The sequence below is a fragment of the Polyodon spathula genome, chromosome 2 (assembly GCF_017654505.1).
Source record: "Polyodon spathula isolate WHYD16114869_AA chromosome 2, ASM1765450v1, whole genome shotgun sequence".
In the NCBI taxonomy this organism is placed as follows: Eukaryota; Metazoa; Chordata; class Actinopteri; order Acipenseriformes; family Polyodontidae; genus Polyodon; species Polyodon spathula.
This window is the reverse complement of record NC_054535.1, coordinates 49,496,480-49,516,395: the sequence shown is the minus strand read 5'-3', so window position 1 is coordinate 49,516,395 and position 19,916 is coordinate 49,496,480. Positions and strand designations below refer to the sequence as shown.

General features: G+C 38.0%; 1 protein-coding gene across 2 annotated transcripts in view; it reads right to left on the bottom strand.

The window, feature by feature from the left end:
- Positions 1–1,038: 1,038 nt before the first annotated feature.
- The window catches only part of stox2a (storkhead box 2a), a 128,600-nt gene continuing 109,722 nt past the window's right edge, over positions 1,039–19,916 (bottom strand). For both annotated transcript variants that reach the window (XM_041223819.1, XM_041223826.1), the window contains exons 3-4: positions 13,238–15,509; positions 1,039–3,075 (exon numbers count right to left, since the gene is read on the bottom strand). In XM_041223819.1, coding sequence (XP_041079753.1) covers positions 2,877–3,075; positions 13,238–15,509 — 2,471 coding nt within the window. In that variant the 3' untranslated portion in view covers positions 1,039–2,876. The remainder of the gene's footprint in view (positions 3,076–13,237; positions 15,510–19,916) is intronic.

Here is a 19,916-nt window from a genome sequence, read left to right as displayed (position 1 = left end):
AGGACACACAGCTATGCACTAGGAATGTGATTGAGATCATTTTGACTAAACATATTTAATGTTGTCAGACTCCCCCCACTTTTTATGTACGATGTACACTTTCACCTTCACATGTTTGTATGCATATAAAATGTTCTGATAATACTGTAAGTGTTCAGTGGCTACTTCTAATCATGTTGAGTGTATTTATCGCTGAGGCGAGCAAAGAGTACCAGAGAAAATGCATGATTAGAAGATTCACCAAACAGTTAATTATAAACAAATTGTGTATTGGCTAGGGATTTCTATCGTAATTTTAAAAACTTAATAAATATAAAATGAAGTTACATACATGGTATACATGTATAATAACTAACTACAAACACAAAAGGCACTTCAAACGTATTTATTTAAAGCCTACAATCGTACATACTAATACAGACAAAAGTAGATGTCAACATAAGAAAATAAACTACAACCAATATAGATAAATGGCTTATGGTATTTTTTTCTTTTTAACCAAAAAAAAAGATTGCAAAATGCACATTAAATGAGTTGTGTGTAGCAAACTGTGGTAAAATATCCCCCTCAAAGAGGGTAAATAACTGATGGGGTTTAATTTTTAATCCGTGCCGTTCGATTTTTACCCGCATGCCAGATAATTGTAAATCATCATTTTATATGTGAAGTTTTCTAAATAAATGTACATTCTGCATGACAAAATGCACAATTTTAAATGACGTTTACAAATTCTACACAGCATAGATATTCACACTATTTTTTATTTCCATTTCGCTGCTGCTCGCTGGTGGGAGAGATGCCTCCCTGTAGTTTCCTCAACAGCCAATTATGCTTCCATTCATTTTTCTTGATCTCGTTAACATGTATTTTGATTAACGAGTTCCCCTTATCTAGTTGTTGAGACAGGAAGTGATGTATGTGACCTGCGACAATTAAGCTTTTTAACGAGAAATGCATTCATTAATTACTTCATCGACTCAATTTCAAAGCATTAACGGATTGATTTAATTAACACATTTCATTTGAAAATCACTTGCTACTAAGCTCTCGTTACTATACCACAAGTTCAATACAATAACACCGGTTTTTGAAAATCCTGCCCTACATCTTTAGGAAATATTCATGGTGAGAGATTTACTTATTTTTATACCAGTTCTAGTAGCTGCTGTGAGAATACAACAAAACCTATATAGACCAACAGTTTAGGATTCAATTAAAACCTATGGAGTTCGCTACAAAATAAAGTTGTCACATACAGCACTGATTTAATGATTTTGTTGAATAAGCCATCTGAAAAGATCCATCTCAGAACTCCAACATTCAGGAAGGAAACGAGCTGATATGAAAATCTAGTTTTTTTAGGCAAAGAAACTTCACAAGTCTCATCTTGTTACAATTTTACAAAAGCCGTGGAGGTAGTTATGTATGTATGTAGCACAATAATAATAATAATAAAACTGTGGAAAATCATAACTGAATTACAGTGAGCCTTGCGTTTGAATCTGTGCAGCCCTGACACGCTCCTCTGGAAGGGAAATAGGTTTTGGACATTTCACAAGCCAGTTGTAGTTAACAACAGATTAATAAAAACAGATAAGAGTGATACTAGACAATTTAGCACATGAAAAAAAATGTTCATTCATAAATTTGCCTCAGAGAAACAGGTCTTACTTTACTGTTACACATTGTCAGGGCCAAAAGCCAACAGTAACGATGATTGTCCACATATACAGATATCATTGTATCCTTGTGATTGAAAACAATAGCAAGTTAGTCAGTGGAAGTAATTTAATTTATAACATGCTGTGTGCTTTCATAAATTTAGCCTTATCCCATTCTAAAACAAAATAAAGAGAGGCCTGCCATAGGGATTACATAAATTTTCAGCTGTATAACAGCAGATAGCCATCCTTTAGCCCTGTAGCTGTCTCAAGTCGTAATTGCAGGCTGGTTTGCCACCAGTCATTTTGGTTGGGTTGTAGGTGACAGCCAGAGGTGTTTAAATGGGGGAAAAGGGTTAATTATATTTCTTTAAAGTCCCACAGAGTCAACTACCAAATAATTAGCTGTTTAGATAAAAACCCTGTCATTCACTGGCTTTGAACTCATTGTGAAGTCAGTAGGTCAATTGTCTTAAGGTTTATTTACATCAAAGGGAAGTGATGTGCCAAACACCAGAATCCTATGTAAACATAACTTCTTAGAACTCAGTTCGTTAAGCTGGATTTTTTTATCAAGTAATTCAGGCAACCTCGGAAGCAGCTGGACTGCTTTTAGTAACATGCATACAAGCAAACCACTGATCAAAGAACAATGACAGGGAGCTCATTTTAGCTTTCAATGGTGCAATCAGATCTGTAATTTTGAGACAGTCAGGGAATCCACAGTATACATAGTTGGTGTATCTTGGTCAAACTAAACTGCTACATATAGTAAAAACTGTCAGTATTAGGGTTTAGATATTTGAGACCTGAGAATTTTTTTTTTTTAACTGCAATAAAAAAGCAAATAAAATAACAAATATATAGAGATATATAATGAAATTAAAAAAAAGTCGATTTCAGGTCCCAAAAAGTAAAGCACTGTACATGAAAAAAAAGAAAAGAAAAAGAAATGTTGGCCCACATTGGGAAGTGAATATGACATTTTTTACAGCAGCCCAAATGAGGCATGATTTGTGAAAAACAGCTAGGCTTCCATTTTACTTTCTGTTTAACCTGGGAACCACCATCAGTTTTAGTGAGTGTAAAGATTTACCTATAACATGCTTTTCACATAGAAACGCCTTGAAGTCCTTAGTCATCTCTGGTGTAACAGTCTGAGCATTGTGCACGACTTAGCTTGGGTGCAACGTGAATCTTTGCGACCGACATCTTTCAAACACTGGTAATTGAAGCTAAACAGTTTGAAGGTTTCTGCAGTTTCTCAGGCTCAGTGGTGGGAGGGTCTGCAGTGGATCGGAAATTAAAAGCTTTAGTGCTGCTGCTTACACCGTGACCAGGGCTTAAAGCTGGATTCTGACGCCTGTTGCTTTCGACAATACTTGAGGTGTTGGAAGCCAGACTTTCACGAGTGCTATAGGGAGATAGAAAGAAAGAAATAAAGTTAAACAAAGAAAACAACATTTTATAATGGGCTTCCAGAATATGTATACCATGTCAAATCAGCAAAGCTTCTCAGTTCTGATTGTTCACATATGTTCCCTGTAATGGTTTCCAGACTCAAAAGAGGTTTAACTGCTCTACTCATGCAAAACAGAAGCCTAACTCTTCCCTTCTGGCCAAAAACGTAATAATTATAACTTAGTGAAAATAAGAAAAAAAAAGTAACAACTACAATCAGACTGTATCTTTTAATCTCATAATCAGATTATTTCCATAACAGGACATAATGTAGACTTGAAATGTTCTGTTCTGGCTCGTTGTTTTGATCCCTGAATTAACTGCAGGCTGAAACATCATAATGGCTAGTGGTATCAGGATCTGACTAGCCCAGAGACATAAGTTTTGGGAGCCTGCATTGTGCATGAGGGATGCTCTCTCCCTGGTGAATGCATGAGGCCCTCTCTCTCTCTGTCTCTCTCTCTGGTAATTACAAGCTGTGCAGTTTTGATAATTTACAACTGCATATTTGAGAGGTATTACGGACTAAAACCCAATGCTGTGCAAAAGACATGTTGCATTTTTCTACTCTGATGCATTATGGGCATCAACAATTTACTCAAAGCCTCCACTAGTGTTTTCTACTATTATACAACTTGACTTACAAGCACTGAATTGAAAACAGAACTGGCAGAAGGCACAGGTGTCGTTGTTCATCAAATCAACAGTATGAAGGTCACTCTTGAAATCAGGATTTAAAGAATGAAAGGTGAAGCACTTCATATATCTGTGATATTATAAGATATAATGAATATAGATATCTATATATATATATCATATATATATAATATCAAAATACTTACCCACCAGTTAGATTAGGATGTCAAGGGGACTTACCCACCACAATTAATCTTGCGATTAAACATTTTAATTTTAGTTAATCTTGGTTTTAATCACATATTTAATTAATACAAGTACTGCATCCATTTAATTTGTTTGTTTTATTACTGATGGTATTATTACATATAAGGCCTTACATGGTCTTGGACCTTCTTATCCAGGGCATTTAGTTATAATTGGTTCTGTTTATTTGTAGCTGGATTATATATTTGACCCAGGTGTTTTTATATTTTTTTTGTAAAGTGACCTGGAATGCTTGCATGAAGAGCTCTAAATTTGTACTGTACTGTCAATGTATTACACTATGTAACACAATTTTTGTTCCTGGGTAGTAAGTGTTATTTCCTAATTGCTTATGCCTCAAAAGTATAGAAAATGGCTATTATTCCCCACAAACTTTGCTTTTGTGACCAGGACAGGGATATTTTGAAATTGACCTATTTCCAATGAGAAAACGGGCGAATTTGTATCTTTTCGTTCACATAAAGTCAGAAAAAAACAACATATGAATCCAAATTAACATGTATTTATACTAAAGTAATACAAAAATGATTACAAAAGATTTAGAAGTGAGTAGTTTTTCGAGATTTACGATTATACTGTAAATCACTTTCACGAATCAACCCCCAAATGTAGTCTCCCATCATGTTCTCTTTATACTGTCCTTGGTAGCGGCGTTCAAAGTCCAATATATCCTGGTGGAAGCGCTCGCCTTGCTCCTCCGAGTACGCTCCCATGTTATCCTTGAATTTATCAAGATGACCATCAAGGATATGGACTTTGAGGGACATCCTACAGCCCATTGTGCCGTAGTTCTTCACCAAAGTCTCAACCAGCTCTACATAGTTTTCAGCCTTGTGAATCCCCAGGAAGCCCCGAACCACTGCGACAAAGCTGTTCCAAGCCGCTTTCTCCTTACTAGTGAGCTTCTTGGGGAATTCATTGCACTCCAGGATCTTCTTTATCTGTGGTCCGACGAAGACACCGGCTTTGACCTTTGCCTCAGACAGCTTAGGGAAGAAGTCTTGAAGGTACTTGAAGACTGCCGACTCCTTATCTAGAGCTCTGACAAATTGTTTCATAAGGCCCAATTTGATGTGCAGTGGTGGCATCAGCACCTTCCGGGGGTCCACCAGTGGCTCCCACTTGACGTTGTTCCTCCCCACAGAGAACTCGGTCCGCTGTGGCCAGTCCCGCCTGTGGTAGTGCGCCTTGGTGTCCCTGCTGTCCCAAAGGCAAAGATAGCAGGGAAACTTGGTAAAACCGCCTTGGAGACCCATCAGGAATGCCACCATTGCAGCCTCTTGATGCCATCTCAGAAAAATGCAGATATGTATCCACTTAGGCAGCTGGAACTAAACTGAACTGGTGGGCTTAAGGCCCCTGTATTTATACTACTATTTATATTACTGGAAAGTTCTAGAAAGTTCTAGAAGTTACTCCAAGTTTACTCAGTGCTGAATCTATCTGGAATGTTCTAGAAAATAGGTACATTTCAAAATATCACTGTCCTGGTCACAAAAGCAAAGTTTGTGGGGAATAATAGCCATTTTCTATACTTTTGAGGCATAAGCAATTAGGAAATAACACTTACTACCCAGGAACAAAAAAAAAAAAAATTGTTACATGGTGTTATTATTATTATTATTATTATTATTATTATTATTATTATTATTATTATTATTATTACCATCCCAAGAAACAACCCATCATAAAAAATAAATTTAAAAAAAACTATTGTCCTATTTCTGAATTAATATTGTTTCCCTTTATCTACCGTTTCATATTTATTTACATAGAATTATACAGAACAATTCCAGAATTTGCTGTTAAATTGTTTAAACCAACTTCTAAATCACAATGGAGTCCATTTACTACTCATCTCAATGCATTTCAAATTATACTGTACACACACACACACATATTATATATATATTATAGGCATTGCTTATTTCATTTTGTTATACTGGCTTGCTGACATGCTATAGAACACTTTATAAAACAAATCCATAAATGTTTTATATCAATCTGTAGGTATGAGCATTCAGTGTTTTAAAAATGTAAACTATGTTAAAAAAAACCTGTATATATAAACACACACACACACACGCACATTAGTATACATAACTATATTATTTATTTTGGCGACACAGTATTTGTCTGGTTTTCAGGTCCTGGTAATGCACAGACTGTCAGCATTAACATACCAAAAACATTTTTATTCACTGAAATGTACATGTTTTTAAAAAGTACTTTTCACTATCAGAATTTCATTAACGGGAAGAATATTCTGTATAAAACAGGCTATGCTATGTTCGGTACGACTCTTTTGTTAAATCGCATATCACTTGCTCACATCAGTTGTGTCTGATGTGGGGTGCAGCCATCTCAAAAACTAATGGCTTTCTGAGTTTTTGGCTCATGGACTATAACTTTCTATGCAAACGCAGCACTCTCTACGGCAATGCAAAAGTTCAAAATTTTTCAAGCCAAACTTTCAGTTTAAATGGCTTACCAAAAGAGTTTCCGTAGAGACATTCATGGTCGCAATCTCGTTATTTTGCTTCAAATGGATCAATTGTGTAACTCTTACTCATTTATTTTCTTAAAAAAAATCTCTTTATTAGTTTAAAACATGACTATAAAAACAAACAAACAAACAACAAAAACGTTTTTCAAAACGAACAAACTTTTTGATAGTACATGTCTTAGTCAGTACACATATATTCATATATATATATATATATATATATATATATATATATATATATATATATATATATACAGTGTCTTGTAAAAGTATTCAGACCCCTGACCAATTCTCTCATATTACTGAATTAGAAATGGTACACTGAAATTTCGTTCTGTTTGATATTTTATTTTAAAACACTGAAACTCAAAATCAATTATTGTAAGGTGACATTGATTTTATGTTGGGAAATATTTTTAAGAAAAATAAAAAAAACTGAAATATCTTGCTTGCATAAGTATTCAACCCCCACACATTAATATTTAGTAGAGCCACCTTTCGCTGCAATAACAGTTTTAAGTCTTTTGGGGTAAGTATGTACCAGCTTTGCACACATTGTCGGAGTGACTTTGGGCCATTCTACTTGGCAGATTTGGTCCAGGTTGTTCAGGTTGGTTGGACGACGCTTGTGGACCGCAATTTTCAAATAGTGCCACAGATTCTCAATGGGATTGAGATCAGGACTTTGACTGGACCACTGAACCACTCCAATGTTGCTTCGGCCTTGTGTTTGGGATCATTGTCCTGCTGAAAGGTGAATTTCCTCCCAAGCTTCAGTTTTTTACCGGACTGAAGCAGATTCTCTTGCAGTATTTTCCTGTATTTTGCTCCATCCATTCTTCCTTCAATTGTAACATGATGCCCAGTCCCTGCTGATGAGAAGCATCCCCACAGCATGATGCTGCCACCACCATACTTCACTGTAGGGATGGTGTGTTTTGAGGCATGGGAAGTGTTAGGTTTGCGCCACACATAGTGCTTTGAGTTTTGGCCAAAAAGCTCTATCTTGGTCTCATCTGACCACAAAACCTTTTCTCACATTGCAGCTGGGTCACTCTCATGCTTTCTGGCAAACTCCAGATGTGCTTTCAGATGGTACTTTTTGAGTAACGGCTTCTTTCTTGCCACCCTCCCATACAGGCCAGTGTTATGCAGAGCTCTTGATATGGTTGACTGGTGCATCATTACTCCACTCCCAGCCACTGAACTCTGTAGCTCCTTCAAAGTGATTGTTGGCCTCTCTGTGGCTTCTCTCACAAGTCTCCTTCTTGTTTGAGCACTGAGTTTTGAGGGACGGCCTTTTCTTGGCAGTGCCTGGGTGGTGTGATGCAGCTTCCACTTCCTGATTATTGATCCAACTGTGCTCACTGGGATATCCAAACACTTGGATATTATTTTGTACCCTTTCCCTAATCTATGCATTTGTATTACTTTATCTCTAACTTCTGTAGAATGCTCTTTGGTCTTTATTTTCCTTCAGATTCACAGCCTTACCAATGATCCTTCAACAGTGGGGTTTTCATCCAGAAAATGTGACAGCAACTTCAATGTTTAGGTAACTGTGTCCTTGTTAGGGCAATTTCTTTCATCGGTGCAAACTGGGAGCTTCCACAGCACAGGGGTTGAATACTTATGCAAGCAAGATATTTCAGTTTCTTATTTTTCTTAAAAATATTTCCCAACATAAAACCAATGTCACCTTACAATAATTGATTCTGAGTTTCAGTGTTTAAAATTAAAATATCAAACAGAACGAAATTTCAATGTACCATTTGTAATTCGGTAATATGAGAGAATTGGTCAGGGGTCTGAATACTTTTGCAAGCCATTATATATATATATATATATATATATATATATATCCGTATTACTTCAATTTGGCGCCACAGAGTTTATTTTAAATTGATCCAAATAACTGCAGCACTTGAAAGAGGGCAGCGGTTATATGAAGGCGACCTTTATTAAAAATACTATGATTTTCAAACGCTGCAATATTTTCTTACATGATTTATAACATCTTAGAAGTATTGCAGTTGCTTATTTTCTGTAATACAGTAGCCTACCTGTATGTAGCAGCGTCTGTGGCTAACCCACTTTGACTACAGTACATTTATCGGTGACAGTTAATGAGAGCCTATTAGGTGGGAGTTGGGAAATCAGGGGAGTACTGTATCAGCGAATCAGGAGTGTGCATTGGTTGTTAAGGGGTGGGACAATGCTGGTGTGGCATTCAAGTCCAATAGTGTGATGTAGATATTTTTCTGCACCAAAAATTACCTCAGAATAACAGCTTAATTTCTGTAAAAACTACAGTATATCTTACTTGGTTATATATGACAAATGACTTATATATGACAAATGAACGTCAATACGAGGGCATCTTCGAGGGCGGCCAAACTGAAGTAATACGGTATATATATATATATATATATATATATATATATATATATATATATATATATATATATATAGTACTGTGAAAAAGTATTTTCCCCCTGTCTGATTTTCTGCATTTTTGCGTATTTTTGACACTGAATGTTATCAGATCTTCAACCAAAATCTAATATTAGATAAAAGGGACCCTGAGTGAACAAATAACACAAAATTTTGATACTTATTTCATTTATTTATTGAAGAAAGGTATGCAACGCCCAATGCCTCTGTGTGAAAAAGTTATTGCCCCCTTAGACTCAAAAACTGGTTAAGCCACCTTTAGCAGCAATAACTACCATCAAACGCTTCCTGTAGTTATTGATCAGTCTCTTACAGCACCGTGGAGGAATTGTGGGCCACTCCTTCATGCAGAACTGCTTCAACTCGGTGACATTTGTGGGGTTTTTGAGCATAAACTGCTTGTTTCAGGTCCTGCCACAACATCTCAATGGGTTTAAGTCTGGACTTTGCCTAGGCCATTCCAAAGCTTTAAACTTCTTGTTCTTCAACTATTCTGATGTAGACGTGCTTGTGTGTTTTGGATCATTGTCTTGCTGCATGACCCAGCTGCGCTTCAGCTTCAGCTCACGGACGGATGGCCTGACATTCTCCTGTAGAATTCTCTGATACAGAGAAGAATTCATGATTCCTTCAAAGATGGCAAGTCGTCCAGGTCCTGATGCAGCAAAGCATCCCCAAATCATGACACTATCACCACCATGCTTGATCGTTGGTATGAGGTTCTTACTGTGGAATGCAATGTTTGGTTTTCGCCAGACATAACAGGGCCCATGTTGGCCAAAAAGTTCCACTTTTGACTCATCTGTCCATAGAACATTGTTCCAGAACTCTTGTGGATCATCCAGGTGCTTTTTGGCAAACTTAAGACGAGCATTCATGTTCTTCTTAGTGAGCAGTGGTTTCCGCCTTGCTACTCTGCCATGAATCTCATTTTTGCCCAGTGTCTTTCTGATGGTGGAGTCATGAACACTGACCTTAGCCGAGGCGATAGAGGCCTGACGATCCCTGGATGTTGTTCTAGGGTTCTTTGTGACTTCCTGGACAATTTTACGCCTTGCTTCAAGAACAACTTTTGCCTCTAGAACCTCTGTGCTGACAACTTCACTCTGATGGTAAGGGGCAAAGTTAGTCAGATTTGTATTGGACAGGACCGGCCCAAATCAGGCTTGATTGTTAACCAAAGTATTCAAACAGCTGACCCCAATTACCCCTTTAAGTGGGTTGAGTTAACTACGGGGGCAATAACTTTTTCACACCTGAAGATTGCATGTTTGATTACCTTGCACACCAAACAAATGAAAGAAGCACCAAACTTTGGTGTCATTTTTTCTCTCAGACTCCCTCTATATACTACTACAACACACAAAGATCTGACCAAATTCAACGTGAAAAATTTGCAAAAATGCAGAAAATCAGACAGGGAGAAATACTTTTTCATAGCACTGTATATGTATATATATATATATATATATATATATATATATATATATATATATATATATAGAGAGAGAGAGAGAGAGAGAGAGAGAGAGAGAGAGAGAGAGAGAGAGAGAGAGAATAACTTGGCTCCAATTGTAGCTTCGGGTCAATCATAGCTTCACAGTAATTTGTTTTATTTTTTGAAAATAAAAAAAATTTAGTTTTTAAAGTTTTAATAAATGTGTTTATTTCGCATAGCACACAATTTAGAAACACATTTTACTGTGTAGTGTAGTTTAGGAAATTCCTTGTAAAAACAAAACAAAAAAAAAACTAAAAAAAACTATAGAAACAGTTCAGAGGTTTTTAATATGCAGCCTCTTTACATGAAGTTACAGGTCTTCTGATGTCCGCAGTCTTTAGGGTATTGAGTTACACAAGAGCATGTATAAACTGTTCTGTATTGGTTTTTAGTTAATTTTCTTTTGGATATACAGTATATCTGGATTCTTCATTGTGAGGGTTGAGATCTTTAGTCAGAGCATTTTAGTTTGAATGAAAAAAAGGATAAATCTGCAAATAAATGAGGTGGTCCTTTTACTCATGTAAGAAGACATGAATAAAATGCATTAGTAACACAAAACCAAAATTCTGTCGCGATGTACAACAAGGGATCTTCGAAGCTGAGGTAGTTCAGTTATTATGGAACACTGGGGTTTTAGATACCTAGAATTTATTTTATTTGTATTAGCTGCATCAGACAGAAGGTGTTTTTACCACCTTGAAGGCAGTTTCAAAACCATAGAATCATGAATTAAATCTCTTCCCATGGACTGCTGTGCTTAAATGCACAGTGGAGCCCACTAGAAATGTTCAGCTACAGTACATTTTGTTTTACTGTGTTCAGAAATTACCATAGCCTTGGTTCAAATACCCCTTCTGTAATTTTTTTTTACCTCAAGGGAGAACCACAATATAATAGCTTAACCCAACACACAGGGAAAGTGAACCTTAGCAATGCCCGTTACATTATTATTTAATGTTAAAAAGTTGTTACCACTGTTATTTACTTTTATTATTAAGGTATGGTAGGTTAATTCACTCCTGAGTTGCAATCTGGCTCATGTTGTAATGCAAGACATATGGTTGTCTTAATGGACAGTAGTCATCACACAGTTTAGCAGCACTGTACACCTTTGCAGGCAGTCACAGTGAGAAGCACACAATTGAATGGGTATGAATACAGAAATGCTCCTTCACCCCATAATTAGGTGGCTCATCTTGGATACTCAAAAACCCTCACACTAGGCAGGCAGGGAAGCTCACATTGTTAATGCCAGTGTTATCCCTGCTTTGTTAATAATTAAAAAGCCATTATCCTGTACTTCCATTGTCATGAGCACCAACATTCATAACAGAACTAGAATACATTTGGTTTTGCACAGTGCACAGTGCCACTGTAGCTACTTTATACTGTGTGACATTCCAAATGCTAGAATTGAAACAGAAAAATAATCTATGTATTAAAGACTAGACTCGTGGGCACCGCTTGGGTTGATGTTTGCAAAGGAAGTAAACTCTGGGCATGGAAAGAGAACAGCTTCTAAGGGGAAATAGTTGTTTCTAAGGGGAAGTCTAGTACATTATGAAAAGGTGTTTATCAGGTTTACTATAACTAGGTGAGACAAATGTAAAAACATAATTTTAATAGGCAGCACTTAAACACACATTTAAAAAATTTAGCAGTTGACAGTCACAAAAGACAGGAATATGATTCTTAGATACATGTTAGAACTAGCAAAGTAATTACATTTTTTTCTTTTTTCTTTTTTTTTACATTTTTGGACAAATGTTAGTTTTCTTATTCTGCCTTTTAAATCCTTCATGGAGTCACTCCAAATGCATATTTTTCACTAACAAATTGATCTGAGACCAATTTCCCCTGACAATTATTCTTCACACAATATATGCCAAACAGAACTGAAAGCATCTGTTGAGTTTTTTTCCCCAGCACAACAATGCATATTTAATTGAATTACAGTAGCCTGATGGGTCGATCATAAAGACCTGATCATTTTTGTTATGGCTCAACTTCTGTAACTTTTCCCTTTTTCTCCCTAGTAAATAATGTGTTCATCTAATTTGCACTGAATAGTCTGCCATCAAAGATTTCATGTAACAGCAAAAATATGCACATTTATGGACCCTTGTGCCATCCCATTTTTCAGCAGGAAGGGAAATTTCTGATGATGCACTTGGTCACAATGAGGATCAGAGGCACTCTTAATTTGGGGACTGACTTTAAAGCAGGACACTTTAAATGCAACAGAATATTTTGAAAAAAAAAACCTGCGTCACCTTTTTATGACAAATATATCAGTTTTATATGAAAATGTTTAATAAAAAAATACTAGGCTTACATGAACGGTTGAGTTATTTTAGGTTCTGTCTATAAAATTAATAATTAAAAAATATATAGTAAAAATGTAATTGACAACCAGAAATTGAGTTGCAAGGGACCGTATAGGGGGCTAGTGGTGTGGTTACAAAGGAACCAACCATTTAAAAAATGCAGGGCACTTAATTCCTAACACGGAAGCACTAATTAAAGGTATTGGATTGTGGAGCTTTCCACTTTATATAGGACTATTTTAATTTGTCCTATGGGGATACCACAGCCTCTCTATAATTCTTCAACTTCAACTGTTTTGTTTTATATAGAACATGAAGTTTTAAGTGAAGCAGTTTCCATGGAAAGAGTTTTAGTGACAGACCACCCTCCCAAAACAATAAGCCTCTTTCATGTAAACATAGTTGACTGTACTCGTCTTACCGTGGAGAGTTAAATCCACTGTCTACCGTAATGCTGCTGCTGTCCATGCTGTCTAGACGGGCAGAATGTGCAGACTTTTGGATGTTATTGTTGTCACTTTCCTTTGGGCTAAGAAGGGTGAGGTTCTTCTCAAACTTCCGCTGTAAATCCCTTTCTTTTTCTCGCTCGAGTAGCCACTGCATGGTCCCGCCGTCCTCCTTGGTCTTCTCCTCCACTGTGTTTTTGTGCGTTGCCTCATCAGAGTCCTCATCGTCCGACACGTTGTAATAGTCAAAATTGGCTTCCTGGCCCCCAGATGGCTGCTTGGATCCCTGTGGTGCCGAGGTGCTGGGTGAAACAGAGAGCTGACTAGGCAGCTCAAAGTGCTCACAGTTGAGAACCTCTGCTGATTTCCGCAATGTACCAGATTTCGGGTAGCTGTTTTCTACATAACCAACAGTCAATACATTGTGGGGAGGTTTGAACAAAGTGTCTTTGCTAAAAATCTCTTTCCTTTTGTCACTGGTGGTGGGCTCAGCATTGTGTTGGTGTATCAAACGGCCATTTGGTATTGGTTCTGGCATCGGACTGGGCACCTGTAAACTGATGCCGTTTTGTCCCTTTGTAGTAGTGTCCTCTTGGACCTCACAGGCGTCTCTGGTGGGGGTGGGAGTCTGCCGGTCTATTGGGAAAACTTTTTTGACTCCGTCTGACAAGGTCAAGGTGTCATGGTCATGTTTCCTTAAAGGAGTGGGAGCAGTGAGGACGGTTTCATTTAACGTATTGCACTGAATGTAATCGTCCGCTGTTGGCTTTGGAGAGGAAGGTTTGAGCTTGCTGTTGGCCTGTAAACTGTCTCTGGCTTTGCTGTGTTCCAGTGGAATATAGGCTGCAGGGTCTTCCAAGTTCCCCTTAACTATATCAGGCATACAAGCCTCAGCATTAATGTTAGCAGCAGAAAGCAAAATTCTTTGATAGTGGTAAGCCTGGGAAGGTCTCAATGTGCCATCATCAACATAGTAATGATCGTGTCCTCTGTGATCTGGGTTGCAGCCTTCTTGGTCCTCTGCTGTGCCTACAGAATTAGCCCCAAGTGGGCCCTTGGAGTTGTCCATTGAGCGTGACCTTTCCTTGGCTTTGTCAGACTTTTCATTCCGAGATTTTCTGTCCTGGGTGTGACTGTGGCTGCGATGGACCTTGGAGTGCGAGGTTCCCCTGGATGGTTCAGGAAAGGGCATTTCTGTCCTCCTTTTTGCAAGCTCTCCTGACACATCCCATTCAGGTGTAACTGGGAAGTGAGACTCAACAATATTGGGGTTGCTGTGTACTATAAAATTCTCCCTGTCACGCTCCACTAAAAAGCTTCCTTCACGCGGGGACCTGACGAGGGAGGAGCTATAAAATTCATAATCCCGTTCACCAGCTAGGTCCCAATGAGAGCCCTCTGAGGGATCTCCTTTGGATGCCCGGGTTTTACTGTGTGACCGGGATTTACTGTAGGCTTTCCTGTGGCCCCGGCTTCTCTTGCTTCTGCCGCTGTGTTGAGCTGAGGATCCTGCTTTGCTTCTCTGGGCCTTTTCCTCCTCCAGTCTCTTCATCAGCGCTGTGTGTCTCATAACATTCTCCACAGTTAGGTCAGGGTTGATGTGACGGATGATCTCCATCTCAACATCCTTGGGAACTGTGGTAGGTGTATCCTCGTCTCTCAGGGGCCACTCCTCTGGGGGGAACTGGGCCGAGAAGGTGGCCAATTGTTTCGTCTTGTCTTTTTTGAAACTCAGCCTGAACAACTTTAGACCAAACTTCTTGGACTGCTTCTCCCCACTGCTGCCGCCTTCCTTGTGTTTGCTCAGAGTGTCAGTCTTATATGAGAAGTTGATCGTGCTCTTGCTCTTTTCGGTAGCAGGTGGTTGATACGCAGATGGAGGGCAGTAAGAGTCTTTGCAGTCCTTGGGGGACTTTCTCTGAAGGGTGGAGGCATGCATGCTGTTCATGTCGTCCCGGTAATAGTTGTAGGAGTCGCAGAGGTTTTTGTGGTGAACCCGCTCCCTCACACAGCCTGAGGTGGATGGTGTAACAGTTCCAGATTGGGGAGAGGTACACTGCTGCGGTCGTTCAGGTATCCGCTCATCCAAATGGTACCATTTACTATTGGTTCTTATAAGAGAAGGAGTTATAAAATAAGTCTGTGGAGTAACAATGAAGTAACCTTCTGGAGTCGGGTAAATCTTTCTTTCCCTGACTAGCATGTTCAGCGTATGTCGTAGAATTTCTGGGCTGGGCGTGGGTACACCTGAAACAAAGCGCAGAGGTGTTAGTCTAGTAATATCACAGTACAATGCAGTAATATTTAAATACTACCTTTGTACAAGTAACAAATTAATTCATTCGCAAATACCTAAACCTAAAGTACTGAATAGAGATATATACACAATGTGAGCAGTAGTACATTTATTATGAACCTTAATTATTATCGGTTTGTAAAAACCTGTTCTGCAAACTTTACATTTGAATAAGCCACTGATACTTGCTTCCAGTTGATGTTTAGGAGCAGGCTTGGTTCAAACGTCTCTGATCAGTTGACCTTTAGGACATACTTCACTTTTTTGCAGCAATTCAGGATATCTGATAGATGCCTCTATTTTACCAAGGGATCAGGGTGGGATTCATAAAGATAAGGCCAGTCAGTGAGATTAACTTTTTTTTTAATTCAATTTAGAATATATCAAACTGTCTTTTGGCAGCTTAGTGTACTAAAGAATCCTGAACATTGTCATATTCTCGGGAATGAACATTCTCCCTGCTACTTCCTATCTCATAGACACCTCCGAGAACCTGCTGGCCAAGCCTGCCTGGAGGATAACATAGTGGGACAGTGACAGGAATTCTGGGATAGTTTAGGCTTTTCCCTCAGACTTCAACTCAAACCCCACTTAAAAAACATTCCATCAGGGGCTCCCGAGTGGCACATGCAGTAACTGTTCTCCGCCTGTAGGATGTGCCCTATAGTCTGGAGATCACAGGTTCAAATCCAGGCCATGTCATTGCTGACTGTGACCGGGGTTCCCAGGGGGTGGCGCACAATTGGCCAAGCGCTGCTCAGGTAGGGAGGGATTAGGTCAGCAGGGGAATCCACAGCTCACCACACATCAGCAACCACTGTGGCCGATAGGGCGTCTGTGGTTCTGCAGTGGAGCCTCCAGATCTGTGTTGTCCTCCAGAACTGTAGGTCTGGTGGCATCATTGTGGAGCCACAGTGCAAAAAATGACAGATTGGTAGGAGCACATTTCGGAGGACACATGTTCCAGCCTCCATTCCCCAACTCTGCAGGGGGGTTGCAAGCAGTGAGCTGAGGCTACAGATAATAATTGGGCACACTAAATTGAAAAAATATTTTTTTGCCCAAACAAGTATGGGTATATTATTACTTATCATTACATAATAATGTCCTGCTAGCTATACAAGCGTGATGTAATGCTGAAAATCAGATGAAAATATGATGTCTTTCAGCAGACTACTATGGTAACTGTATGTATTCTCTGTGAGGAGCCATCTCAAAAGAGATGAACCAGCTTTGATGTAGATTTTCACCTCAAAGTTCCCTGGAGAAATTAGAGACCAAAGTCATTGAGCAGTGGTAACATGTCAAACCCCCCACCCCACCCCTATTTTTTATTAGAACATAAGAACATAAGAACATAAGAAAGTTTACAAACGAGAGGAGGCCATTCGGCCCATCTTGCTCGTTTGGTTGTTAGTAGCTTATTGATCCCAAAATCTCATCAAGCAGCTTCTTGAAGGAAATTGTCCAAATTATTGTTGTATAACAATTAATGTAAGCACTTTGATCATGCTGTGTAGTTGAGGCTTTTAATCACATAGAACAGTAAAACTGTTGTTTGATTAGTACTATGTATTTCTATGTCGTTCATCAAAGTAGCATTATCAGTAAGCATGTTGTTGGTACATCATGACAGTACCTGAGCAGCTGTAAAATGTGAATTATTATAACAGGAGAAGTTAAACCAGTGTCTGGGAAATTTACCTGTTTTGTAATGGGGGGTGAAAGCCTCATAAAATGCACTTACTTATCGATGAGGCAGTTTTTTTTTTTTTGTTCCTACACGATACCTAGCATGTGAAGATGGTGTAAATCATAAGAATTGTTAACACGTATAATATGTGTTAATCTTACGATTCAGTATTATACACAAATTTGTCATTTTCCAGATTCTTAATGGGACTACTTTAACAGTAAACTGTTTTAAAAACGACCATTGAATTAACCTTTTTTGTGACAAAACGTATTGTAATGAACGTCAGGAAATAAGATTTATATTATATTTTGAGAAATTATTATCTAAGAGCAGTCTGTTTTTGATAAAAGTTTGATATATATATATATATATATATATATATATATATATATATATATAATATATATATATATATAATATATATATATATATATATATACTAATATATATATGATATTTTTTTTTGTCTGCTAATATAATTTCACAAAATATAATATAAATCTATTTTTATATATATAATTATACACACACACACACACACACACACAGTTTCAACAAAACAACATTTTTATTCTTACAAATATTAGCTTATGCATTTCGACAATATGTCTTAACCACAGCAGTACATGAAACATGAAACATGCATCTCAGACCTTAAATACATACTGCATCCACTATCATAGCTATGACAATTGGTTGCACGTGATAATCTACTATAAAATGAATACTGAATATATCTTTAGGTTAAATAGTTGACTGACTTAAATATTAACAACCTTTTATATACACAGTCAAGAAGTACAATCGTGATCAAGAGCATGTCCAACTAGCATAATCAATTATTACAATTATTTACGATCAGATTGGTGTGCAGAAGAAGCTAAGGTTTTATTAGTTATTCCATATTAATGAGGTAGAATTTCACCCATCAATTGGAAAGCATGAATGACCTCAATCAGTATAATGAAACAAAAAACAAGGATTAAAAACAGGATGTACTGCTCTGATGAAGACATTGCTGAAATGCGTAAGCTAATTTTTGAAAGAATAAAAAGTTTGTTTTGTTGAAACTTTAATTGAGGACCTGGATTTTTAGGAGTTGCTGTCTTTTTCCTTTCTGTGTCTTTACAGCTGGAACAGTATATATGATATCTATATATCTATATTCTGATTTAAAAACTGCTGCATTGATGATCTTCACACTCTGTTCTTCTCATAGGAGAACCCGATCATGTGCTGTTTGCCCACCCTACAATAAGCCTAGGAGTTCAACATTAACCTGGCAAATGGCCATTTCTGTGAGAAGTTAAAAAGCTTAAAGGAAAATATTAATGTTTTGGGGACATCTAAAGCGCAGAGACTAGCCTGACAATGTTACGTTGTTGAATGAAACATTCTCTTTTTTCCTGCCAAAAGCTGCAGTGCTACTAATATGTTTTTAAATTGTTCTGCCAAAAAAAAAATGCCATAGCAAAAGCCTCTCCAAATTTATTGTGATAATTTGCATTTGTTGAAATTCAAAATTAATGATAGCAGTTGTTGTGTTACAAAAAGTAAAAGAGAAAGGTAAGATGGACTAATAATTCTGTTCAAATGTTTATGGTGTGTTTTGTGAACTTGTCAGTAAAAGTGTTTAGCTTATAAGATATAGTACGTCACAGCAACTAAGCTGATTTCAAATACCAAAATAATAGCTAGTGCCATTTCAACTAATTAAGAATTTACTGAGTCAAAGAGAGGAACGAAAAGCTAAACTTGTGCCACCAGTAGTTTTTATTCTTGTTTTTTGCTGGTACAGCTCTAAAAGGACACTTATAAAGAATAAGCATGCAGTTTTCTGTGTAAAAGAAATGACTGTAGGGCTCCCAAGTGGCCCTATAGCCTGGACATCGCCGGTTCGGGTCTGGGCTATTCCACAGCCGACTGTGGATGGGGGTTCCCAGGAGGTGGAGCTCAATTGGCTGAGCGTCGCCCGGGGGGGGGTCTAGGTCGGCCAGGGTGTCCTCGGCTCACCGCACACCAGCGACCCCTGTAGTCTGACAGGGCGCCTGTGGGTTTGCCTGTTAGCTGCCCGGGAGCTGCGTTGTCCTCCGACGCTGTAGCTCCTGGGTGGCTGCATGGTGAATCCGCAGTGTGTAAAGAAGCGGCCTGCTGATGGCACACGCTTCGGAGGACAGGGTGTGTACGTCTTCGCCGCTTCCGAGTCAGCGCAGGGGTGGTAGAGGTGAGCTGAGCCTAAATAATAATTGGCCATTTCAAATTGGGAGAAAATAAAAATAATTGGCAATGACTAAAATTTAATTAAAAAAAAAAAGAAATGACTGTAAACTTACTGTTCATAAAATCACTCCTGCAGCAAGCACACGATGCAGTGTTTTGATTATTTCAATCATTCCCTTATCAGGGGTGCAACAATTGCATATATACAGCGTTTATGTAAATTAAGTGTAGCATTTATCTGTTTAAATGAACACGATTTTATTTTGACACATTACCTCTTTTAAAGCTAAAGATTGTATTTTGCGACATTTCTAGTCATGCTCTGCTTGAATGTTCACTTATGTTTTTTCTTTTTCATTCATAAAATGGTACATTTGGGACATTTTATTTAATACTGTGTCGAATTGTTAATACTAGGTTTGCAAAAATGTAGACAAAGCCG